Raw genomic sequence first — 23,018 nt, forward strand, 5'->3', positions numbered from 1 at the left:
CTCCTTAAAAATCCTCCACTGTTCCTCAGCTATCCTACCTGCCAGCCTGCTCTCCCAGTCTACCTTAGCCAATTCATCCCTCATCCTATCATATTTCCCTCTGTTCAAACAGAGGACACTGGTTTGAGACCAAACTTTCTCCTCTTCCATCTGAATCAGAAATTCGACCATATTGTGGTCACTAGACCCAAGAGGGTCCTTCACAATAAGATCCTTAATTCTACCTACCTCGTTACACAATACCAGATCCAAAATAGCTCGTTCCCTCGTCGGTTCCGTAACATGCTGTTCAAGGAAACTATCCCGACAGCATTCTAAGAACTCTTCCTCCATTCCACCCTTACCGACTTGAGTCTGCCAGTCAATGTGCATGTTGAAGTCCCCCAAGATTATTGCCGTTCCGTTTTTACACGCATCCCTTATCTGCTTGTTTACAGCCCTCCCTACCTCAACATTATTATTTGGGGGCCTATATACCACACCTACTAGTGTCTTTCTCCCTCTACTATTCCTCATCTCTACCCATAATGATTCCACGTTTTGTTCCTCAGAGCCTATGTCATCCCTCAGTACTACCCTGATATTATCTCTTATTAATAGCGCGACCCCACCACCTTTTCCTTCCTGTCTATTCTTCCTAAACGCCTGATACCCCTGGATATTCATCTCCCAGTCCTGGTCACCTTTCAGCCACGTTTCTGTAATGGCCACTAGATCGTACCCACTTGTGCTGATTTGCACCATCAACTCATTCACCTTGTTCCGAATGCTTCGTGCATTCAGGCAAAGTGTCCTTATTCCAGCTTTTATCTGGACCCGCTTTGATGAGTCGCGAACACCGTCTCCCTCTACTCCCTTATCTAAATTACCGCCTTCATTCACTTGCACCCTCTCCTCTACCATTAATTTTGTAATTCCCCTTACCCCTGCATCCTCCCCCCCATCAATTAGTTCCTTGATCCTAGTCAACTCTTCTAGCTCCCCTCCCCACAACCTATCTAGTTTAAATTCTCCCCAGTAGCCTTAGCCAACCTACCGGCCAGGATATTGGTCCCCGTGTGATTCAAGTTCCACCCGTTTTTTGTATACAGATCACCCCTGCCCCTAAAGAGGTCCCAATGGTCCAGGAACCTGAATCCCTGCCCCCTGCACCAGTCCCTCAGCCACACATTCATCCTCCACCTCACTCCATTCCTGCCCTCACCTTCCCGTGGCACAGGCAGTAACCCTGAGATTACTACCTTTGCTTTCCTCTTTCTCAGCTGTCTCCCTAATTCCCTGTACTCCCTTTTCATGACCCCTTCTCCCTTCCTACCCACATCAGCGGTACCAATATGTACCGCTACCTCAGGCTCCTCTCCCTCCCACCTCAGGATTTCCGGGACGCGACTAGCGACATCCTGGATCCCGGCCCCAGGGAGGCAGACCACCATGCGAGAATCCCGCCTACCTCCGCAGAAACGCCTGTCTGTCCCCTTCACCATCGAGTCCCCGATTAATACCGCCTTCCTCCTCTTTTCCTTAGCCCTCTGAGTTACAGGGCTGGACTCCACTGCGGAGACACGGCCACTGCTGCTTCCCCCAGACGGGCTGTCCCCCCCAGCAGTACTCAAGCAGGAGTACTTGTTGTGCAGGGGCAAATCCACCGGGGTGCTCTCAACCACCCTAGCCTTACCCTTCCTGGCCATCACCCACTTGGCCTCTTCCCGTGGCCCTGGTGTGACCACCTGATGATAGCTCTTGTCTATCACCTCCTCATTCTCCCTCATCAGCCTAAGATCCTCGAGTTGTAGTTCCAGCTCCCTAACACGGTCTCTCAGGAACCGCAGCTCGACACACCCCTCACAGATGTGGATGTATCTTTCATGACCTCAGAATCTCAATGAACTTTACATTTTTGTTTGAACTTGTAGCCACTGAAGTATCATAGGAAATACAGAGCACAGTGATGTGCCAGAAATGGCAGTGAGATAATGACCAGATAGTCTGTGATGTTGGCTGACAAATAAAGTTAAGGCCAGGAAACTAAAGTGGACTCCGCAGGTGCCAGGGAGTCTTTAAATTCAATCAAAGGGCAGACATCGCCACATAAAGTAAGTATCTTGAAGAATAATAACTCGCACACAACTAGTGCCGCTCAGGTAGGAAAATGTCACAAATGTTTCACAAAAGCATACCAAAAGGATTGAAGGTAATAGAGGCAATGATGAAACGTTTGGATAAAGAGGCAAGTTTTAAGCAAAGCCTTAAAGGAGTGAAAAAAGTAAAGGTGGAGATTTTTTAGGGAGGAAATTTCAAATGTTTGAATCTAGATAGCATTGCCATGAAGGGTGGAGTAAATGGAGTAAGGGATGCACACACTTGGAGAGTTCTTCGAAAGTTGTAGGGCTGGAGGTTATAGAGATTGGGAGGTTGAGGCCATGGAAGGACTTGCACATGAGGATGTTGGGGGATGGATAGCTAATAACGGACAGTGAACACAGGTTCACAAAGCAGAACCTTTGTAATTCAGTTAGGATCTGGGCAACGAGTATCGGATGAGCCTCAGGTTTATGGAGAATGGGAGGTTGGCAAATACAGCATTGGAACAGTCAAGTCTAGAGGTTCAAAAAAACATGAATGAGAGTTTCAGCAGCAGAAGAGCCAAGCTAGGAGCAGAGATGGATTATGTTATGCAGGTGGAAGGAGGCAGTCATGATGGTCTTGGTGAATCTAGAACTAGGGGTCACATGGGTTGCCCATTTAACTCTCTCAGAGGGTTGAGTGTCTTTGGAATGCTCTTCCTGAAAAGGCAGTGGAAGGAGAGTCTGAATATTTTTAAGGCAGAGGTGGATCGATTCTTGCTAAGCAAGGGGGAGTGATAAGTTATTGAGGGTCGGCGGGATGCAGATTTGAGGTTGCTATCAGATCAGTCATGATCTTAATAAATGATGGAGCTGTAACTTGATTTTGTGTCTCTGTGCCCTGTTTGAGAGCAGATTTCCACTCCATCTGACGAAGGAGCAGCGCTCCAAAAGCTAATGGTATTTGCTACCAAATAAACCTGTTGGACTTTAACCTGGTGTTGATAAAACTGTTACTATGACTGGAGTGGCAGGAATGGTTAATGAGGGTAGTCCCATGCATCTAGACAATGGAGGATAGGCATTGGAAGAGAATGGTGTAGTTGGCCACAAAATGTTGCAGAGCATTCATGAAGAGCATGGAAGGATAATCCACCACAAATACAAAAGTAGTCATTTGTAACTTTGATTACAATGGTTTCAGTGCTGTGGCAGGGGCAGAAACGTGATTGCAGAAATTCAAATATGGAGTTGCACGAAAGATGGGCACAGATCTGAAGCTAGAATAGTTCAAGACTTTGAGAGCAAAGTAAGGTTTGAGAAAGATTTGTGGTATATTTGTGTGACTATTCCCAAGACAGAATAGTCAAAGCTAGGCTTGTTTGTGAAAAGGGCGAAGAAGGCTGTTCTGAAAAAGTTGGGGATGGGCAAGTATTTGAGGAAAGAACACAGTTAATAAAATCAGCTAATATAGGGGTTCAGGAAAGGAAGTTGTGTAGTCTGCAGCTAGTGGGAATAGAGGAGAGAGCAGGGTGAGGAAAGGGGAGTGTGTCATGGACAAGATCAGCGCAAAAAGGGTAGGAAAAGAGATGAGTTAGAAACTCATACCTTCAACAATAAATGTGAGGATCTCATAGACTTACATAAGACAAGGAAGAAGTTTGAATTGGTGAGAAGAAGGAATATGGTAAATGCAGCTGAATGATGGACTCAGTCTTAGAGGCAAATAAGTCTATGCACTCTTCACATTTATTGTTGAAGATATGAGTGAAGGGAGTCACAGAGAATTAGAAGCAAACTTATTCAGGCATTCTACCTATTACCTCTCTGGTTTTACCCTTCACATTTTTGTTTCATAGAATCAGTGAATGATTATAGCAGAAAAGAGGACCATCATCCCTGGAACTGTTCTCTGTCTGCATGTCCTTGCTGAAGTGCACTGCCCATAATTGCATACAATATTCCATTTGACGCAAATCAGTTTTTTAAATAAAGGTTCATCATTGCTTCCTTGTATTTGTACTCTATGCCTTTATTCATAAAGCACATGATTTATTATGCCCCATTAACTGATTTCTCAACCTGTCCTGCTATCTTCAATGATTGATGTGCAAATATCCCAATGTTCCGCTGTACTATTATGATCCCAGCTCAGCAGATCGTAACTGTTATTTTTTTTGTTTAGAGACATGGATGAACAGAATCACAGGACTGTCAATTAATTTTTAACAAAAGAATTAAACATCAGCAAGAAAAGATTAATTATAATGCACTATTCCATCACCCCAGCTAGACCTTTACAGATATACACAGATTTATAAAGGTAACACAAGTTACAAAATTATCTTATATTCTTAATGTTCTAAGAGCACAGTCCATGTAAGTTAATAGGTGAAATGTGGTCAGAGTCACCACACACTGAAACCAAGTGACAGATGTCACCCAAAACAACTTCCATGGATGCCTCAACAATCCTCCTCAAAAAATGCTTGTTACACTGTGAGCCAGCTAGTCTCACTGGAACCCTGACTTCCACATGTAATTTGTAAACTCCACTCTTGGAAGCTTGGAATCTTCCCCCAAACAATGTTTTCTCTCAAATGCCTTCACCAAGGATCCACGCCCAGGATTTCAACCTTTCCCTTCAATATTCCTCTGCCCCAGAACACCACATGTATTAAAGCTTCCTCACAATCTCTCAGGTATCCAGCCACACTAACGGAACACTATTGCTTCACAGGCGGTGTTAAGATGTCACCAACCTTAGGATTACTTTGGCTGTCTGGCTTCTTGCTAACTGAGTTCTCCAGGTTTGCATCTTGCAGCTGTCTTTAACTGGAAGTCTCTCTCTGCCCCTTTCTTGAATTTCAGTGAACAGTATCTTGTCCTATTTCCTGTTATTTGTCTCTTTCACATCAGTCTTTCTGCAACTTTCTGTTCTTTAGCTTCTGGGACTTGCTTTCTGCCCCTTACTTTATTGTCCTGCCAGTACTGGCAGTTTCTGTGAGAGCTGCATTCTTCACAATTACCTAGTTCCAACTGAACTCAAATGTTTCTATTTTTCAATGTGATCCTCTGGTTGCTAAACAACAGTGTAGTTTTTTTTAAAGACTGTAATTATTTTTATGCCGTCATTTATAATGCAGGAAAAGTTGAAAGTGAAACTAAACTATAGCCATGCAGCCACCCTTTCATAGCACACAAATACAGAGACACAAATGGATAGATAAGCAAGTGGTGAGAGGTTATCAGGGGTAGGTGGGAATGTGGATTTGAGATTACAATCAGATCAGCCATGATCCTATTGAATGACAGATCAGGCTCAAAGGTCAAGTGGCCTACTTCTGCTCCTAATTCATATATGCCTCACGGTCCACTGTATTCCAAGATTCATCATTTGCAAATTTTGAATTTCTGTCCTCCCCAGATAATACATGTGGTGCTCTAGGACAGAGGAATATTGCAGGGAAAGGTTGAAATCCTGGGTGTGGATCCCTGGTGAAGGCATTTGAGAGAAAATATTGTTTGGAGGAAGATTCCAAGTCAAGGTCATTAATATATGTCAAGGAAAACACAGTACTAACCCTGGCAAACACCTTCCTTCAGAGTGAAAATCAACTGTTCACTACTGCTCTCTTTCTCCTGTCACTCAGCAGAGTTTGTATCCATGCTTCCACTGTCCCTTTTATTCCATGTGCTTCGACTGTGCTGGCAAGCCTATTACATTGCACCAAACATCTTTTGGAATTTCATATAAACTGATTTACCCTGTTACCTCATTCGTGACAATGGGTCAACACTTGAAACAATAACCTGTGTTTCCTTGTCAGAAACCTGCTGTTTATGGTCAGCATCTTGGTTTCAAATTAAAGGAAGCAGACATATTGCAGGTGACATATTGGTCTGTGACTTCCAAGCTACCCCGGGTTGGATTTCTGGAGTATCCCAAAGATGCACTTGGGAATCCCTCTAGGAAGATCCCAGGTAAGGAGTTGCACAGTATTTGCGCAGAAGTGCAAACTTTCACCAACACGATGCCGCCCGCCCCCCCCGCTGACCCAACTCACCCAACCAACCCCCCCCCCACCTGAAGAGCACTTATGTACGTATTAATTTTTTCTCATTCCTGGGGCTCTCTCTTTCTGATGCTAGTCGGAAGTTACGGCCCAGTATGATCACAGTATTTTGTTGGGGTCAGTGAAAATAAGGAAGACAAACATCAGAACAAAATATATTTACAAGCAAGTTCCAGTAGCAGATCAACACGACAAATGAACAAGCACTTAAATGTACATTTTAATGAAATGGCAGCTTCATTGTGATTGTATTTTGGTAAGAATAAGAGAGAGACAATAGAAAAGAAAGGGAACAATTCTAAAGGAAGCAAAGGGATCTGGGTATACATGTCACTGAAGGTGGCAGGACAGGCCGTGAGCATAGTTTTAAAAATTCTTTTTATTCCAATTCAATCAAATCAAGTCCAATTCAGAGTCTCAACAAATTGAGACATTCCCGATCCAAGCTGACAAGACAGGGCTCTCACCTCCTGTCTTGGGCTTGGTCTACATGATCCAAGCTGATTGGAGTAGGCATTGAACCTCCTCCAAGGCTTGATCTCATTTGCATCTTAGCCAAAAGGCCGAGATGCCGCTTTTAGAAATTGCTTCAAATGAAGCTAAAATATAACCTAATGACTTCAACCAAGTACAGCATGTCGATATTACACTTGATCTTTGCCAAAAGGCCATGAGCATAGTTTTTTTTATTTCAAAAAATATACTTTATTCATAAAAACTCTCAAATAAACCATTGCAAAACAACATATCCAATAATTACAAACAGTGCAAAAAAAAGGTCAGTTTTACACTATTCTACGATGCTTATTTACACGACATTACATTCATTACATTTCAAAACTTAAAACTATATACATACATCAGATTTTACCGTGTGCTGTTATTTTTCAGTTCAGCACACAGTTACGCAGGCCGAGGGTATTCTGCAGTTACCGGGCCCTCGATTGAAAGGCTTTACACGGTGGCCTTTCCCCACTGTGCCTTTGCGGCGGCTGCCCCAAGCTTGAGCGCGTCCCTCAGCACATAGTCCTGGACCTTGGAATGTGCCAGTCTGCAACACTCGGTCGAGGACAAATCTTTCAACTAGAAGATCAGCAAGTTTCTGGCGGACCAAAGTGCGTCCTTCACCGAGTTGATGACCCTCCAGCAGCAGTTGATATTTGTCTCGGTGTGCGTCCCTGGAAACAGCCCGTCTCCACATCATAACAGCCCGTAGAACAGAGTCCTGCGTCACTGAGCTGCTCGGGACGAACCTCGACAAATACCACTGCATCTCACTCCAGACCTTCTTTGCAAAGGAGGTGTGCGACTGTCTCATCACCCCCGCAGCCGCTCCGAGGGCAGCGTGCGGTGATATTGAGACCCTGAGCGTGCATAAAGGATCTGACGGGGAGTGCCCTTCTCACCACCAGCCAAGCCAGGTCTTGGTGCTTGTTTGTGAGTTCTGGTGATGAGGCATTCTGCCAGATGACACTGACAGTCTGCTCAGGGAACCATCTGACAGGATCCGCCATCTCCTTTTCTCTCAGGGCCTCAAAGACATTACGTGCTGACCAGTGCTTGATCGCCATGTGGTCAAAGGTGTGATTCCGGAAAGATTTCTCTACGAAAGACAGCTGCTGCGGTACGGTCCAACTACTTGGAGCGTTCCACGGCAGTGTGGCCAGAACCATCCTCCGCAACACTTGGGACAGGTAGAACCTCAAAAAATAGTGGCACTTGCTGTTAGTGTACCGAGGATCTACACACAGCTTGATGCAGCCACACACAAAGATGGCCATCACTTGATCTTAGCCAAAAGGCCGTGAGCATAGTTAATAAAGTACACAATATCCTAGGCTTATTAATTGGGCATAGAATACAACTGGAGCATCACGTCCCTTTCCGGATCCACATTTAGGAAAGATGTGAAGGCATTAAAAGAGTGCAGAAAAGATTTACAAGATTCCAGGGATAAAGAACATTATTTACGTAGATCGATTGGAGAAGTTGAGACTGTTTTCCTTGGAAAAGAGAAGGTTGTGAGGAGATTAGACAGGAGGTATTCAAAATCCTGAGGGGGTTGGGCATAGTAGATAGGGAAAATCGGCTTCCACTGGTGGAAGGGAGATTTATGATAATTGGCAAAAGAGGAAATGAAGACACTAGCAAAAACATTTTCATCCACTGAGTAGTTAAGATCTAGACTGTGCTGCCTGAAAGTGTGGTGGCGACAGGTTCAAGCATTCAAGAGGGGACTGGAAAATTCTACATGAAAAGGAAGTTGACAATAGATAAATTGCTCATTCGCAGAGCCGAGAAGACAGGATGGTCCGAATAGCCTTCTTCAGTGCTGTAACCATTCTGTGATTCTGGCTCTGCCGGTTACAACAAAATGAGCAATTTTAAATGCTACCTCCTGACAGGCAGCAACAAGACCCGGCTTCAGTGTCAATGACTGGAGCTGGCGGGGATTTCAAACCATTAACAGAAATTTCCTCACCTCTTTACCAGTGGCATCCTCACTGACTTCCAGCAGCGAGTAGAGGTCTAACTGCAGGATTTCTTTAGCTGCCATTTTCCCCACACTCACTCAGAGTAACCGAAGCCCGAGCAGCAGATTCTCGCTCTTCCTTTCAACCTGATTGCAAACCAAACTCAGGCCTCCCAAATTCGTACTCCACCTTCTCACCCCAAACACACAGGCCCAGCCAGCCGCGACGCCTCCTGGGGTTGTAGTTCCTGCGGCTCCGACTCTCCACTCACTCTGCTTCGTGCCCTCTCCAGAAAGGACTACAACACCCAGAAAGCACCACGGCATCCGCGGAGCGCCCAGGGATTGTAGTCCACCTGGCCTCCAGCTCGCGGCCATCAAGGACCGCGATGCGCACTGGGAGCTGTAGTTCCCGAGACTCCAAATCCCGAAGGTTTGCGCGACTGCCGCGGGAAGGAAAGACTACATCACCCGGCGTGCATTGGGGACTGGGCTTCTTCCGGTCGGGGCCCTGCCGCTGGAGAGTGAAGGCTGAGTTCGCTGGAGGACGCAACTGGGATGACGTGCAATATTGGAGAGTCGGATTGGGTGTAAAGTGACTCAAAGTAGTCAGACTGTTTCTTTAAACGTTATATCACATTTTTGTGAGGTGTACAACGTCACGGATTGAAGATGGCTGGAAGATGTTATGGCTGCGCGTCTAAATTCACTCTCCTGAGGAAAGAGGTAAGTTCATGTTTTCCCAGCACAAGCATAAACACCTCTCTGTCTGTTGTGTGAAACTTTACTGGAACATCTCGTGTCAGCTCCACCAGTGATTCACTCTCTTCCCCTGTCTTCTCATTATCAAACTGCTCAAAACATTGAAGAATCATTATACAAATATATGCAGGTGACTTGGCCATGCCAAAATGCTCCTTAGTGTCTCAAGATGTGTAGGTTAATGGATTAACCATGGTAAATGTGTGGGGTTACAGGGATGGGGTAGGGGAGAGGATTGGATTAGCGATGGTAGGAGAGGATTCTGTGCAGTCTCGATGGGCCAAATTGCCCCTTCTGCACTGCAGGGATTCCATGAGAATCATTGTATTTGTCCAATTAACTGATAGTGATTGTTTTCTAGTTAAATTCAAAGGATGCCGACTGTGTGGAACCACAACATATCTTTTTAATCGTGCGTCAATGTGGAAAACGTGGCAGTTCATTAAGAGAGAAAGGAATATCTTGGTTGAAAGGATTTTTTTTGTTTAAATGAGGAAGAGGCTGAGGATCCGGGAGCCAGAATTGCTGAGGGCTGTGCCACCAGGAGGGGAGGGGAGGGGAGGGGAGGGGGAGGGGAGGGGAGGGGGGAGGGGGGAGGGGAGGGGGGAGGGGGGGGGAGGGGAGGGGGGAGGGGAGGGGGGAGGGGAGGGGGGAGGGGAGGGGGGAGGGGAGGGGGGAGGGGAGGGGGGAGGGGAGGGGGGAGGGGAGGGGGGAGGGGAGGGGGGAGGGGAGGGGGGAGGGGAGGGGGGAGGGGGGAGGGGAGGGGGGAGGGGGGAGGGGGGGGGGGGGGGGAGGGGGGAGGGGGGAGGGGGGGGAGGGGGGAGGGGGGAGGGGGGGGAGGGGGGAGGGGGGGAGGGGGGGGAGGGGGGAGGGGGGGGGGGAGGGGGGGGGGGAGGGGGGGGGGGAGGGGGGGAGGGGGGGGGGGAGGGGGGGAGGGGGGGGGGAGGGGGGGGGGAGGGGGGGAGGGGGGGGGGGAGGGGGGGAGGGGGGGGGGAGGGGGGGAGGGGGGAGGGAATTGGGAGAGGATGCAGAATGTATTTGGAAAACAGAAGAACACGCTTTGGACTGTCGGGCTAGATAAGGTCACAGATTGAGAGTTGGGAGGAGGTTGAGGACATGGAAGATCTTTGTTATGTTAAAATAATATTTATGATAATGTTGTTGAAATTAATGAAGTTAGAATAAATTCAATACCTCAATACACTGGGAAACAAGCTGTAACTCATTGAGGATGGAGATGGATGGGGTATATGCACCATGATGTATGTGATTATGTTTTGGATATTGGAGGTTAACATCGAGGATATTGGAATATTTGAGTTTAGAGATAGCAAAAGCATAATTGACTGGCTCCTTACACCCTTTCTTGAACAAGGGTGTAACATTTGCAATTCTCCAGTCCTCTGATGACAACTGTCGGAACTTAACTTTTGTTTTATTTTGGCAGCTTGGGTGCAAGAACTGTGGCCATGCGTATTGTTCGTCATGTCTCAGCTACACCACCTTGGTCCCTCGTTGTGGAAATACACAGCAAAAAGTCTGCAGACAGTGTCATGGAACCCTCACAAGGTATTCAAAAGTTAATGAGCAGCACACGCATGTACTAACGATCACATTTATCCATGACAAAATGAAATCTGAACAGTCAAGAAAGTTAATGAACTGACCTCTCATTCGTAGTGTCACCAGAGCAAAAGTTAATGGTATTACAGCAGAGAGGCACACATGGAGAGAGAACTGAAATTAGATCACTGTGCTGAACTTGGGAACTTAAAGTTGTATTATTAGTCTCATCTCTTGATGGCACAGACAGAGCAAAGCAAGAAATTAAACAATGTGTCTTCAGCTTGTCAATGCTAAAGATTCCGTTTCATCTAACCATCCTATAGCCACTGAACTTCATGCTGTAAGGCCGTTGGCATGGCAGTGCATTGTGAATGAGTTAAATAGTGTTTATCTTTAGATTGTGTCTGCACCCGTTACAGGCAACCTAGCTCTGTTTTGGGTTGATGCATCAGTGTGCTGAACCATGCGGGTTTAGACCAAGTGCCCCTGCCTGCTCTGTAGATTTTGATTTTGCCTTTGTGCAGTGAAGGGGAGACACTTCCTCACACACAGACAAGGTTAGCATTACTTTAAGAGAAAGGCTATTGCTCATCCTTCCAGCTGAGAAGTAGTACATTAATGTGGGGAGAAATGAAAGCAGGATAGTGAGAAAGGAGGATTTTTAAAGAGAATACTTGTTGTTCATTCTTTCACAGATCTGGGAAACAAGACAGTGCTGCAAGGTGGTCTCCACCAGAGAACTACAAAAAGTGAGTAGTTAATTAAAAGATCAACTCTAGATTGGTGGGTTGTATTTTTTAGTAGCAGTAGATACTAAATGATTGTAGTGTCTATTTCCTCCAATGCAGTGTAGAACTGTGAACGAAACAACCTTTATTATAAGGAAGGTAGGAACATCTGAAGGGTATCATTGAATGATTAGCTGACAAAGGAACAGTAGTGGGGTTGCACAGTGGTTAGCACTGCTGCCTCAGTGTCAGGGACCCAGGTTCGATTCCAGCCTTGGATGACTGTGTGGAATTTGCATGTTCTCCCTGCATCTGTGGGGGCTACCTCCAGGTGCTCCAGTATCTTTCCACAGTCCAAAGATGTGCAGGTTAGGTGGATTGGCCATGCTAAATGGCCCCTTAGTGTCCCAAGATGTATAGGTTAGGGGGATTAGCAGGGTAAATGCGTGGGATTACAGTTGGGGGGTGGGCCTGGGAACAATGCTCTGTTGGAGAGTCGGTGAAGACTCGATGGGTCAAATGGTCTCCTTCTGTCCTGTAGGGATTCTATGATTCTAGTAGACTTTCTAGAATGTTGATGGATTCTCCCATTTAGTGTTCAACTAAAAAAGGTTTACGATCTATTTTGATGTGGTCTTGTGTAACATTAGACCAAGTTTTGATTTGCATAACTGTTTGTAAATACAAAAATGAAGTCAGTGTTGAAGAGATGGATGAGGCATTGGCTTTGCACTGCAGTCGCTTGTCCTGAAGGCACCTGACTCTGTTCTCCTCAAATGTCGAAATCGGTTGATGACAATGTTTGAGTCTGGCTAAGGTATTTTATCCCATGAGGGTTGCCTCTGAGGTTGGCTTTCAGATTGTCTTTAGATCTAAGTTTGGGATGTCCTGTGGTGAGGGTTCCATTAATCAATTAGCTGTTGAGTAGTGCCTGTGACATGTTAGAATCCTCCATGTGAGCCACATGACCAATCCAGCAAAGCTGAGCTCTGATCAGCAAGCTATCAATGCCATGTATGCAGCTTTGTAGAAACTTTGGTGTTCGGAAAATTTTCCTGCCACCTGATGTTGCACATACATCTCTATGTTGAAGACTGAATGCTTCTAGTTGCCTTATGTGATGCTGATAGATTGTCCAAATCTCGCACCCATAAAGAAGTGATGTAAGAATCACTATCTGTATTCATTGTTAACTTATTTTCTGGGTAATACGGAACTCCTTTTACCTGTCTTTTATCCATATCCCTGTTAAAAATTGTTCAGTGGAAATGGATGAGCTGTGGAACCTAGCAAGGTGTGAATGCTGAAATCTGGAGTGTTTTACACAATCTTCAACACCAGATATATCCCTTCACTTCCCTTTGTCCTTGCTATATACCATGTGTATAATTTATTTCAATAAGATAGATTTTCTTAATTAGAAAATGTTTCTTTTAGTGCTTCAGACAGTTTAATTTCTCTCAAAAATCTAATTAATAACTAATTATATTTGGCTTTAACCTTTGTCACCTTTTAACATTCTTGACCTCGCTGTCTCCTTTGATTTTTCCATTTCTAAAACTGCTTTCACAAAACTGGAGGGAATTCTCTCATTCCGCCTGCCACAGGAATCGTCGCGGGTGGGGGGGTGGACCACGCAAAGGTCCATTGAACTCGGGTGGGATTCTCTGGTTTTGGGGCGAGCACAGCTGGAGAATCCCACCCCTGATTAATCTCTCAGTATTTCACTGCTCAACTACTCTTCAGTCTGTCGCAAGACTTGCCTGCTATTCCTATGTCTGGAGAGGTTCTGCTCACATATCTTTCACTTCCTAGACCTGTTACAAGAAAGAAAGCTTATATCTGAGGCTATTTTTCCCTCGTGTTATTTTCTTCCCTTCCCAAAATGGATTTTACCTGTGTCCTCTATCGTCGGGATTGTGAACTGAATAACTTATTTGGCTTCTTTGACTCTGCAGTTTCAGCTTTTAGCTGAATCCTATTTACATTGGTAATGTGAGCAACAGGTAACTATGGGATAAGGATAGTACAGTCTTTCGGGTTGGAAACGCACAAGAGGTGAGCACATGTAAATGCCTCAATTTAGCACCAATCGCTCCTCCCTTGCTCCCTCTGGGACAATAGCCCATCTTCCCTTCCTGCTTCTCCATAATGATGTTGAAACTCAACAACATTGGAGATTAAGGACGAAAATCTCAGGAGAGGGTGTACAACTGATTTGTCCATGTTAATCATTTTTGGTCTTTTTTCTCGCTGTTCCCCCATAGCCAACCACTGAATCCAGAGAAGGAGGCTTTTCAGCCCATTGTGCTTAAACAAGCTCTCCAAAAGAACTAACAATTAATCCCACTCTACTGCTCTCAATAACACTACAGAGTTTTGCTTTTTTAGTCAATATCCAGTTCCCTTTTGAAAGCTACGATTGGATCTGCTGCCACCATCCTTTCAGGCAGTGCATTCTGAATCATAACAACTCATTGTGTAAAAAAACATTTTCCTGATCCTCCCGCTCAACTCTCTGGTTTTTTGCTAATTACTTTACTTCTGTGTCCTCGGGTTAGTGACCCTCCTGACAGATCAGTTTCTCCCTGTCTACTATATCAAAACCTTCTCTTATCTCTGTTCATTACATCCACTCTATCCTCAAAACAGAAAGACTCGTATAATACGGGTTCAGTGGTTAAACAGATAAGTCCACTTACAGTAGGGTTCTTTGATCTTTCCACGTGCCAATGATAGTATAATGAATCACTTTCCTAAAGGTGCCATTTGATACATACTTGGTTTAGGAGACCCAAAAAAAGAAACTTCTTTCTTCATTCTCTCCTGAAAGTGGTGATCCCTGCTGGCGAATGCTTCCCATTAATGGTGGCAGTTCTGTCTAATCTTTCTATGTGAGCAGCTAGTGAGTCTGGCAGGCAGTTTGATCATGGGTGGCATCTTAACTGAGCACAGTCTCGTCCTCATACGTTCTTGTAAGTAAACTTTTCAGCAAGGTCATTCAATAACAATTAGAAGTAAAAATTGTGTAGGCTTTCCCATCCCACTGAGCTCAAGAATACTGAGACCATAGTGGTATCTTCACAATTCAAAATCACCTTTCCCAGTTTGTACAATGCAATACATTCACCCAATGTGGGTTGCTGAACATTGCTAATTTATCTTTAAAAGACTCAAAGCTTGGTACAATTATTAATATCATTACCCTAATATCCTTTTCACCATTTTTCCTGGCCATTATACTGTACAACTGACATGGAGAACTGTTCTCGTGCCTTTACTGAGCATTATTATAGTCAGATGTATTAGAAAATCTCCTACTTTGCAGGGAATACTACTTAGTTGCTTCCAAGTGCCAGTGGAACCAGTGTAACAGCACTGATGCCAAGAAAGTCTTGAGTCAGTACTAACTGCTGATGACCTGAGCTTTTCATAGATGTGATATGTGTCTTTGAACAAATAAATACTCTGTATAGACTATTTCTCATGATAAAGCCCCTTTGAAGCTTTTCTCTGGGTCTTTGATCTAGGCGAGTGGCTGCTCTAGAGGCTAAACAGCAGGAACAAACTGCAAAGGTGGCCAATCAGGCACCAAACATAGCCTCAAAGTACCGAGGTCTGTCCAAAGAGGACCGAGCCATTGCTGAACGACTGGAGAAGCTAAAGGAGGAAACCAAACCAAGTGAGTACCATTGTTAATTACTAGAATTATTGCACTGCATATAATGGAAGTCAAGGAAATCTCTGAATATCTTGATAAATATGCAGTATTTTGTAGAACCTCTGATTAAGCTTGGTGTATCCTCACATCTGGATCAAAAGATTATAATTTCCTTACTCTGACATCAAGGTAAGTCATTGTATATTCAGCAAAAAGGTGAGGTGCAAGCCTTTTTGTGTGCGTGTGCAATGCCATTTTAACAATGTTGGCAGTAAGAAAGATGCGTTAGCAAAGACTTGTGACCCATGAGTGTCACTGTCCCTGATTTCCAGTCTTCCCCTAGTCTTATTGACTGCAAGATATAGGAGCAGAATTAGGCCATTCAGCCCATCGAGTCTGCTCTGCCATTCAATCATGGCTGATTGAGTTTCTCAACTCCATTCTCCCACCTATCCTTGTAACCTTTGATCCCCCTACCAATCAAGAACTTATCTATTTCTGTCTTAAATATGCTTAATGACCTGGTCTCCACAGCCTTCTGCATCAATGAATTCCATAGATTTACCACCCTCAGGCTGAAGAGATTTCTCCTCATCTCAGTTCTAAAGGATCGTCCCTTTATTCTGAGGCTGTGTCCTCGGATCTTAGTTTTTCCAACTAATGGAAACATCTTCCCCATGCCCATTCGATCCAGGCCTGTATTCTGTAAGTTTCAGTCAGATTCACCCCCCCATCCTTCTAAACTCCATCGAGTACAGACCTAGAGTCCTCAAACGCTCCTCATATGTCATGCTTTTCATTCCTGGGATCATTCTTGTAACCTCCTCTGGACCCTCTCCAGGGCCAGCACATCCTTCTTTAGATAAGGTGCCTAAAATTGCTCACAATACTCCATATGTGGTCTGACCAGAGGTTAAAAAGCCTCAGCAGTATATCCCTGCTTTTGTATTTTAGTCCTCTCGACATCAATGCTTACATTGCATTTGCCTTCCTAATTACCAATTCAGCCTGCAAGTTAACCTTAAGAGAATCCTGAACTAGGACTCCCAAGTCATTGGACATATTGGAGACTTGCATTTGCACTGTCACCAGTGGTAGCTTTTGGAGGGAAGAAATCTCTGCACGTCTCTTGTCAGTGGTACCTGCTACCTTTGATGGTAAACAATCAAGGTAAAATCCCACCAGTGGGGACAAGGAATCAATAGCCTGGAGGATTAGAAACCATCTCAATCCAGTAAACACATTATAAACCAAAAAGTTTTACAAGGAAAATAATTAGACTTTTGTTTTTCAAAAAACACAACTCACAAATAACTATTCTCAATAGGCTGTTTGGGGCCCAAGAGAATACATCTGGACTGTCAAATCAGTTTTGTAACTAGTGGATCTCTCAAAGCTTTACACATGCTGATTTGGGAGTTTTGTGAGCTGTGGTTTGCAGAGACATAAAGGGATTTGAGGGAGTGAATAAGGAGAAATTGTTTTGAGTGCTAGAAGGCTAGGTAACCAGAGGATTTAAGGTAATTTGCAAAAGAAACAGAGGTTGTTATGACAGGGATTACAATGCTTAAAAGGGTGGTGGAAGCAAACTTAATAACTTTCAAAAGGATATTGTATAAATAATTAAAGGGAACAATTTTGCAGGGGTTAAGGAAAAGGACAGGAGTGTGGGACTAATTGAAAGATCTTTCAAAGAATCAGTAAGAAGTCTCTCAACACCAGGTTAAAGTCCAACAAGTTTATTTGGTAGCAAAAGCCACTAGCTTTCGGAGCGCTGCTCCTTCATCAGGTGAGTGGGAGTTTTGTTCACAAACAGGGCAGATAAAGACACAAACTCAATTTACAAAATAATGGTTGGAATGTGAGTCTTTTCAGGTAATCAAGTCTTAAAGGTACAGACAATGTGAGTGGAGTGAACGTTAAGCACAGGTTAAAGAGATGTGTATTGTCTCCAGACAGGACAGTTAGTGAGATTTTGCAAGCCCAGACAAGTCGTGGGGGTTACAGATAGTGTGACATGAACCTAAGATCCCGGTTGAGGCCGTCCTCACGTGTGAGGAACTTGGCTATCAGTCTCTGCTCAGCGATTCTGCGTTGTCGTGTGTTGTGAAGGCCGCCTTGGAGAATGCTTACCCGAAGATCAGAGGCCGAATGCCCGTGACCACTCAAGTGTTCCCCAACAGGAAGAGAACACTCTTGCCTGGTGATTGTCGAGCGGTGTTCATTCATCCGTTGTCGTACTCCCACTTACCTGATGAAGGAGCAGCGCTCTGAAAGCGAGTGGCTTTTGCTACCAAATAAACCTGTTGGACTTTAACCTGGTGTTGTGAGACTTCTTACTATGTTTACCCGAGCCCAACGCTGGCATCTCCACATCAAAGAATCAGCACAGGCATGATGATCCAAGTTGCCACCTTCTGTGCTATATCATTCAATGATTTTATAGTGGTTACATTTAATTATCTAACATTACCTTTTGGGCAATTTCTCTGTCTTTTTAAAGTGGGGTTTCTGTTAACAGTCTTTTATATATAGTGCAGTATAATCAACATAAGTAAACTTACAGTTGGACTGGGACAGAACTTTCTGTGGGCCATTAAGGGGCTTTTTGATTCTAGTATGTTTGTCATTTCAAGAGAAAGTTGAGGAATTTTGTGCTTGAAGTTAGAGAGCAACAAGTTATAAGCTGCCCTTTCACCTTGGGGAGCTGAACTCAAAATAACACCCAAGATTAATGGGATCTTACCCTGGTCCCAGAGGGCTGAAAGACAATGTTTTGGGTGGTGTCTGTTTAAATTCTCAATGGTGCCTGTTTGTTCACAACAAATAATTGTCCCTAATAGAGTACTAACCTCACAGAGAAACTTTAAGGATGATTCGTCTGGAAAATGGCAGTGACACAGTGCTGCAATTCAGTCCTGATTTTGGGGTTAAGGCTGGATACAGAGCAGAGTGGAGCAGGCTTGCTTTGCTGGAACAAATCACCCTGATTTTTTAAATACCTCTATCAAATCAGAAAGAAAAGCTTGCATTCATATCGCACCTTTCGTGTCCCTTGAGTCATCCCAAAGACAATGAAGTCATTTTGAAGTGTAGTCATTGTTGTGACATAAGCCAATCACCCTGAATTTCCTTTGTTCAAATTGAAGCTATTTTCTTTTCCTCACACCGAGTGCAAGATTTAAAAATACCAACCTAGAGAAAAGAAGCTGAATATCATCATGATATGAAAACCTATTGTTGGTCCATGGTTTACCTATCAGGACTGGTTCCTACTCAGAATGTCAAAATAAATTTGCAACCCATAGATGGGATAGATTGGATCACATCCTGGTTAGATATTTTTGTTTATGTTGCAGAATCTATACCTTCTCAGGGGGAGATTGAATTGCGACTAGCAGCATTGAAGAAGGACCCCCTGCAACCCATACCTTCCACGATGGAGATGGAGGACAGGTTAGCCCTGTTAAGGGGCCAGACACCACCTTCACAGGCCCCCAAACCTGTAAGGACCTGGTCTTTCCTTGTATTATTCTGGAAATGCAGATTACTGGCCTGTATTTTGACTCTGGCATAAAGGCTCCACTAAGCATACGTTTTGCCAGAAAACAGTTAAGAAATGAATGAAGTACACTGAATATTGTGACTTTTCCATGAATGCTGCTGTTATTGATCTATTCCTGAGGTTTTGCATAATGGAGTGGCAGGAAATGCAATGCAGGATGGAGAGGATCCCATATGGCTCCTAGTGGTCCCCCAGTGCCTCACTAAATGGCCAAATTCAAGTCCATTTGTTGGAAAGTTACTGACTGGGCCTGAATTTGAGCCTGTATCTCACTAATGCCCTACTGTGAACAGCTTGGCTCTGCACAGGCTGGGGATTTACTCTGTAACCTTCTAGTGTTTCCTGTAGTGAGTGGTCAGTGTTCTTAGGCACTGAATCATATGAAGAGCTTTGAATCTGTTGTTTTTTTTTGCTTCTGTTTAGTCAAGATTAATATAGAAAAGTGAATTTCCCCAGACTTTTCTGAACCCATTAAATAACGTAGTAAGAGTTTTAACAACACCAGGTTAAAACTTAAAACTCTTACTGTGTTTACCCCAGTCCAACGCCGGCATCTCCACCCCATTAAATATCCACAGACTCCTATGATACTTAGTTACCGAAATTGTTTGTGTTTGTCTCCAATCCTGAGTAATATTGTTGAGGTGAAATCCAACAAATTCCTTGTTAATTTTGATGATCGGTGATAAGTTTGTCTTTTGTAAATATCGGTTAAGAGTTGAGCCCAAGGCCAAGTATCTGTATGTATCAGAACTTCTCACTTGTGGTGTGCCTTCCTGAACCAAGTTTGATCTTGCTTTCTGTGATAATGCTTTGAGTGAGATCCTTTGTTATACCAGTTAGTATGCAGTTCAGCTATTTATTGCTCATGTTGGCAGTATATTCTTTGCACTGAAGCATCACACTTGTAGATGGGACATAGTCCTATCAGAAGCAGAGGAAAATTTACTCTGCTGTGCCCCATTAGTATCAACAGACTAAGTGACCTCTCCTGCTCTATTGTGCTATTTACCCATTTCCCACTGCAGCTATACTATGGTCTCTCTTGGTTTATTAAATTAATACTGACTTGTGCAGCTAAACTCCAAGAACTAGATTAAGAATGCCTGGTCATTTTCAATTAGAACCCATACAGTTATAAATCATAATGAGGCTTACATCCCAGCAGCCTGGACTGGATTTGAACCTCTTCCCCAGATGTAAAGGCATAGCTGACTACATCCCGAGTTCAATTACTTAGTTGTCTCCAAAGTTGTGTTGCAACATGTGCTGAACCTTGCTTTCCTGCTGTAGAATTATCAGGCTCCCGATAACAGGACTCAAACAGAACAAGTCAATGACCTCTTCAAACAAATGTCGGAAGAAGCAGCGATAGACCAAAAATATGGCTGTGGCATTGAAGGCAAGTTGTATGAAAGATCTTTTATTCCACTCTGGACTATACCTTTATTTTGTGCTTGGTGAAGCACTGTTCAAAAATGAGGGTAAAAAAAATATATAAAACAATCATTAATAAAGCCAATAAAAATTAAGGAGAAAATTCTTGACACAGAGTAATTGGAGTGTGGAACATGTGGTCACATAGGGTATTTGAGGTGAAAAACATAGGTGTTTAATGGACCATTGCACTGGAAATGTACATGCACCTCTTGGACTCCGTTTTTAAGCCTGATGTGGTGGCTGTGTTGGCCTAAAGGAACAGATGCTATATGGGCCAATTTCATCCCCCCCATATCTCTAAGCAACACATAACAGAGTGCAACATTTTGTGTGTTGGGTATAGATGGTGCAATGAATGACCTGAATAAAGGAATCGATCCACATAATTTCAACAGTAACACTGATGATAACACCAAACGCTTGGAGGAGGAGAAAAGCAATCTGCTGCACCAGGCAACAGCTGAGCTGAAGCAGGACAATTTGCATAAAGAGCAAGTCTTAAAGATATCGAAGCGACTGGCCACATTGAAAGGAGAAGACCCCAATGCTGGTGAGTGCAGATAGTTTTGCATAAGCCCAGTTCATTTCTCTGGATTAAAAAAAAAAATCCCTGAATGTAAGTGCTTCTGGCAATACTGTTCATGTGTCTTTGAGATGGTGGGAACAGGTCTTCTCCTGGTATGGCTGCAATGTTTATGGTGATGCTGTTCCCCATAATAGTATTTGATAGGTAGGGCAATCCAAAATTTTGACCCAAGGACAGTGAAATATGGGTGGTGCAGGAACAAAATATTTTTCTCCCTTGATTTTCCACCTTTCCGTTGTGCCCAAGAGGCTATAAACTTGTGTGAGCCTAGACACTCAGTTATTCATCGTACAATACTTCTCAGTGGGCTATTGGAAAGAATTCAGATACTATTTGTTAGTCACTTCCCACACCACTGCCCATGCCTCTCCCTCCTCTTCTGACTGAGCTCAACTAATCCAGCAATGACTGGGAATTGGACCTTGGGCTTAATGCAAAACCAACTGGGAAGATACAATCCACATGATTTTCTTTCTGTGCAGAGATTTTAAATAAAAACACATGCACAGATTTATCATATGAAGCCATTTTATTTTTAACTGTATGTACACATATAATTTATGACAGCTTTATATGTGATTATTACACGTTGCTATCTTGGGTTGACTGCTTGCACTAGGAATAGTCTTAGTCAAGGGTTCATTTTTAGCTCATTTTAGCATGGTTTCTGGAGATTGGTGAAGTTTACGGCTGAGGGAAATGGCCCTGCCTGTTTGTTGTAGGGTCTTTGCCTTTTCTGGTTTTCTGGACTATACCTTTATTTTGTGCTTGGTGAAGCACTGTTCAAAAATAGAGGGTAAATATATATATATAAAACAATCATTAATAAAGCCAATAAAAATTAAGGAGAAAATTCTTTACACAGAGTAATTGGAGTGTGGAACATGTGGCCACATAGGGTATTTGAGGTGAAAAACATAGGTGTTTAATGGACCATTGCATTGGAAATGTACATGCACCTCTTGGACTCCATTTTTAAGCCTGATGTGGTGGCTGTGTTGGCCTAAAGGAACAGATGCTATATGGGCCAATTTCATCCCCCCATATCTCTAAGCAACACATAACAGAGTGCACATCTCCACATCATTTTCTGGTCAGCCAGTGGATTGCTGCACTCGGCCAGATTGGCAGATTTGCTGAGTGAGCCTGCCAGATTGAGCCCCTTGATTGCTTGATATTACTCCAGTTTCACTTCACTCATTTTTATTGAATTAATTTCCCAATGTAATTCCCCATGTTTTGGGAAGCACTGTCCAGGGTAAGGAGGAGCAAGGGCATGGAAAAGAAAGCCACTTCCTTAACCTGTTACTGAGAATGGTGCAAACCCACCCATTGCTGAAGCCCTCTTTCTGCAGTAGGCAAGAATGTGTCAAGGGCATAGTGCTTACTATCTAGAAGGCTACATGCAAGGTTTGACAATGCTATATGTTGGAGGATGTCTTTCTGGCCATAGTATCTCCAACAGTCATTTGATAGAGGGGGAGATTGAGACTAATGGAACTTGTGTGTGATGGGTGACTTTGGGCTAGCCTTAACACATTTTTCTGCAGGTATTCATATTTACATCTTTGTCTACCAAATGTACCGCAGGCCTCTGCTCCCAGGCATTCCTCCTTCCTCTTTCTGAGATTTTAACCAGTATATACCAATGAAGCTTTAGTGAATAGTTGCACATATGGATAGCGTGAATGTAATAATTGAGAATATTTTCCCCTGCCTCCACTATTTCAGATGGTGTCAGCCAAGGTACCAGCCTGGCAATTCTGTAATCTGATCAGTCACACCAGCAATTCCTCTGGGCAGTAAAGAAGGATGCAAAAACACCTCAAAGGTTTTCAGCTGCCAAACCAGGAGGGGAGAATTTATATCTTCTATTCCAAAAGAAAAGGAAGGAATGGATATATGTGTAAACTTTCAGCCATTAGTACTCAGGCTCAAGTGACTGTGATCTAATAATGCAAAGATGCAGATACTGACTATCTAAGATAAAAACAGAACATTTAAATTCTCAGAAGGTCAGCCAGCATCTATAAAGGGAAAAGATATTCATGCTACATGGAATGGGTACCCTTCACCAGATTTGCTTTGTTTTTCTTCC

General features: G+C 43.7%; 2 protein-coding genes across 3 annotated transcripts in view; one reads left to right on the top strand and one right to left on the bottom strand.

Moving 5' to 3' along the window:
* The window catches only part of dnajc17 (DnaJ (Hsp40) homolog, subfamily C, member 17), a 178,240-nt gene extending 169,249 nt beyond the window's left edge, over positions 1-8,991 (bottom strand). Inside the window, exon 1 of the mRNA XM_078233508.1 lies at positions 8,622-8,991. Coding sequence (XP_078089634.1) covers positions 8,622-8,696 — 75 coding nt within the window. The 5' untranslated portion in view covers positions 8,697-8,991. The remainder of the gene's footprint in view (positions 1-8,621) is intronic.
* Positions 8,992-9,117: 126 nt separating this feature from the next.
* Positions 9,118-23,018, top strand: part of zfyve19 (zinc finger, FYVE domain containing 19) — a 34,384-nt gene continuing 20,483 nt past the window's right edge. For both annotated transcript variants that reach the window (XM_078233514.1, XM_078233515.1), the window contains exons 1-7: positions 9,118-9,338; positions 10,822-10,943; positions 11,636-11,689; positions 15,199-15,350; positions 18,689-18,834; positions 20,188-20,296; positions 20,678-20,884. In XM_078233514.1, the coding sequence (XP_078089640.1) occupies positions 9,285-9,338; positions 10,822-10,943; positions 11,636-11,689; positions 15,199-15,350; positions 18,689-18,834; positions 20,188-20,296; positions 20,678-20,884 (844 nt within the window). In that variant the 5' untranslated portion in view covers positions 9,118-9,284. The remainder of the gene's footprint in view (positions 9,339-10,821; positions 10,944-11,635; positions 11,690-15,198; positions 15,351-18,688; positions 18,835-20,187; positions 20,297-20,677; positions 20,885-23,018) is intronic.

Source organism: Mustelus asterias, chromosome 18 (assembly GCF_964213995.1).
Source record: "Mustelus asterias chromosome 18, sMusAst1.hap1.1, whole genome shotgun sequence".
Classification (NCBI taxonomy): Eukaryota; Metazoa; Chordata; class Chondrichthyes; order Carcharhiniformes; family Triakidae; genus Mustelus; species Mustelus asterias.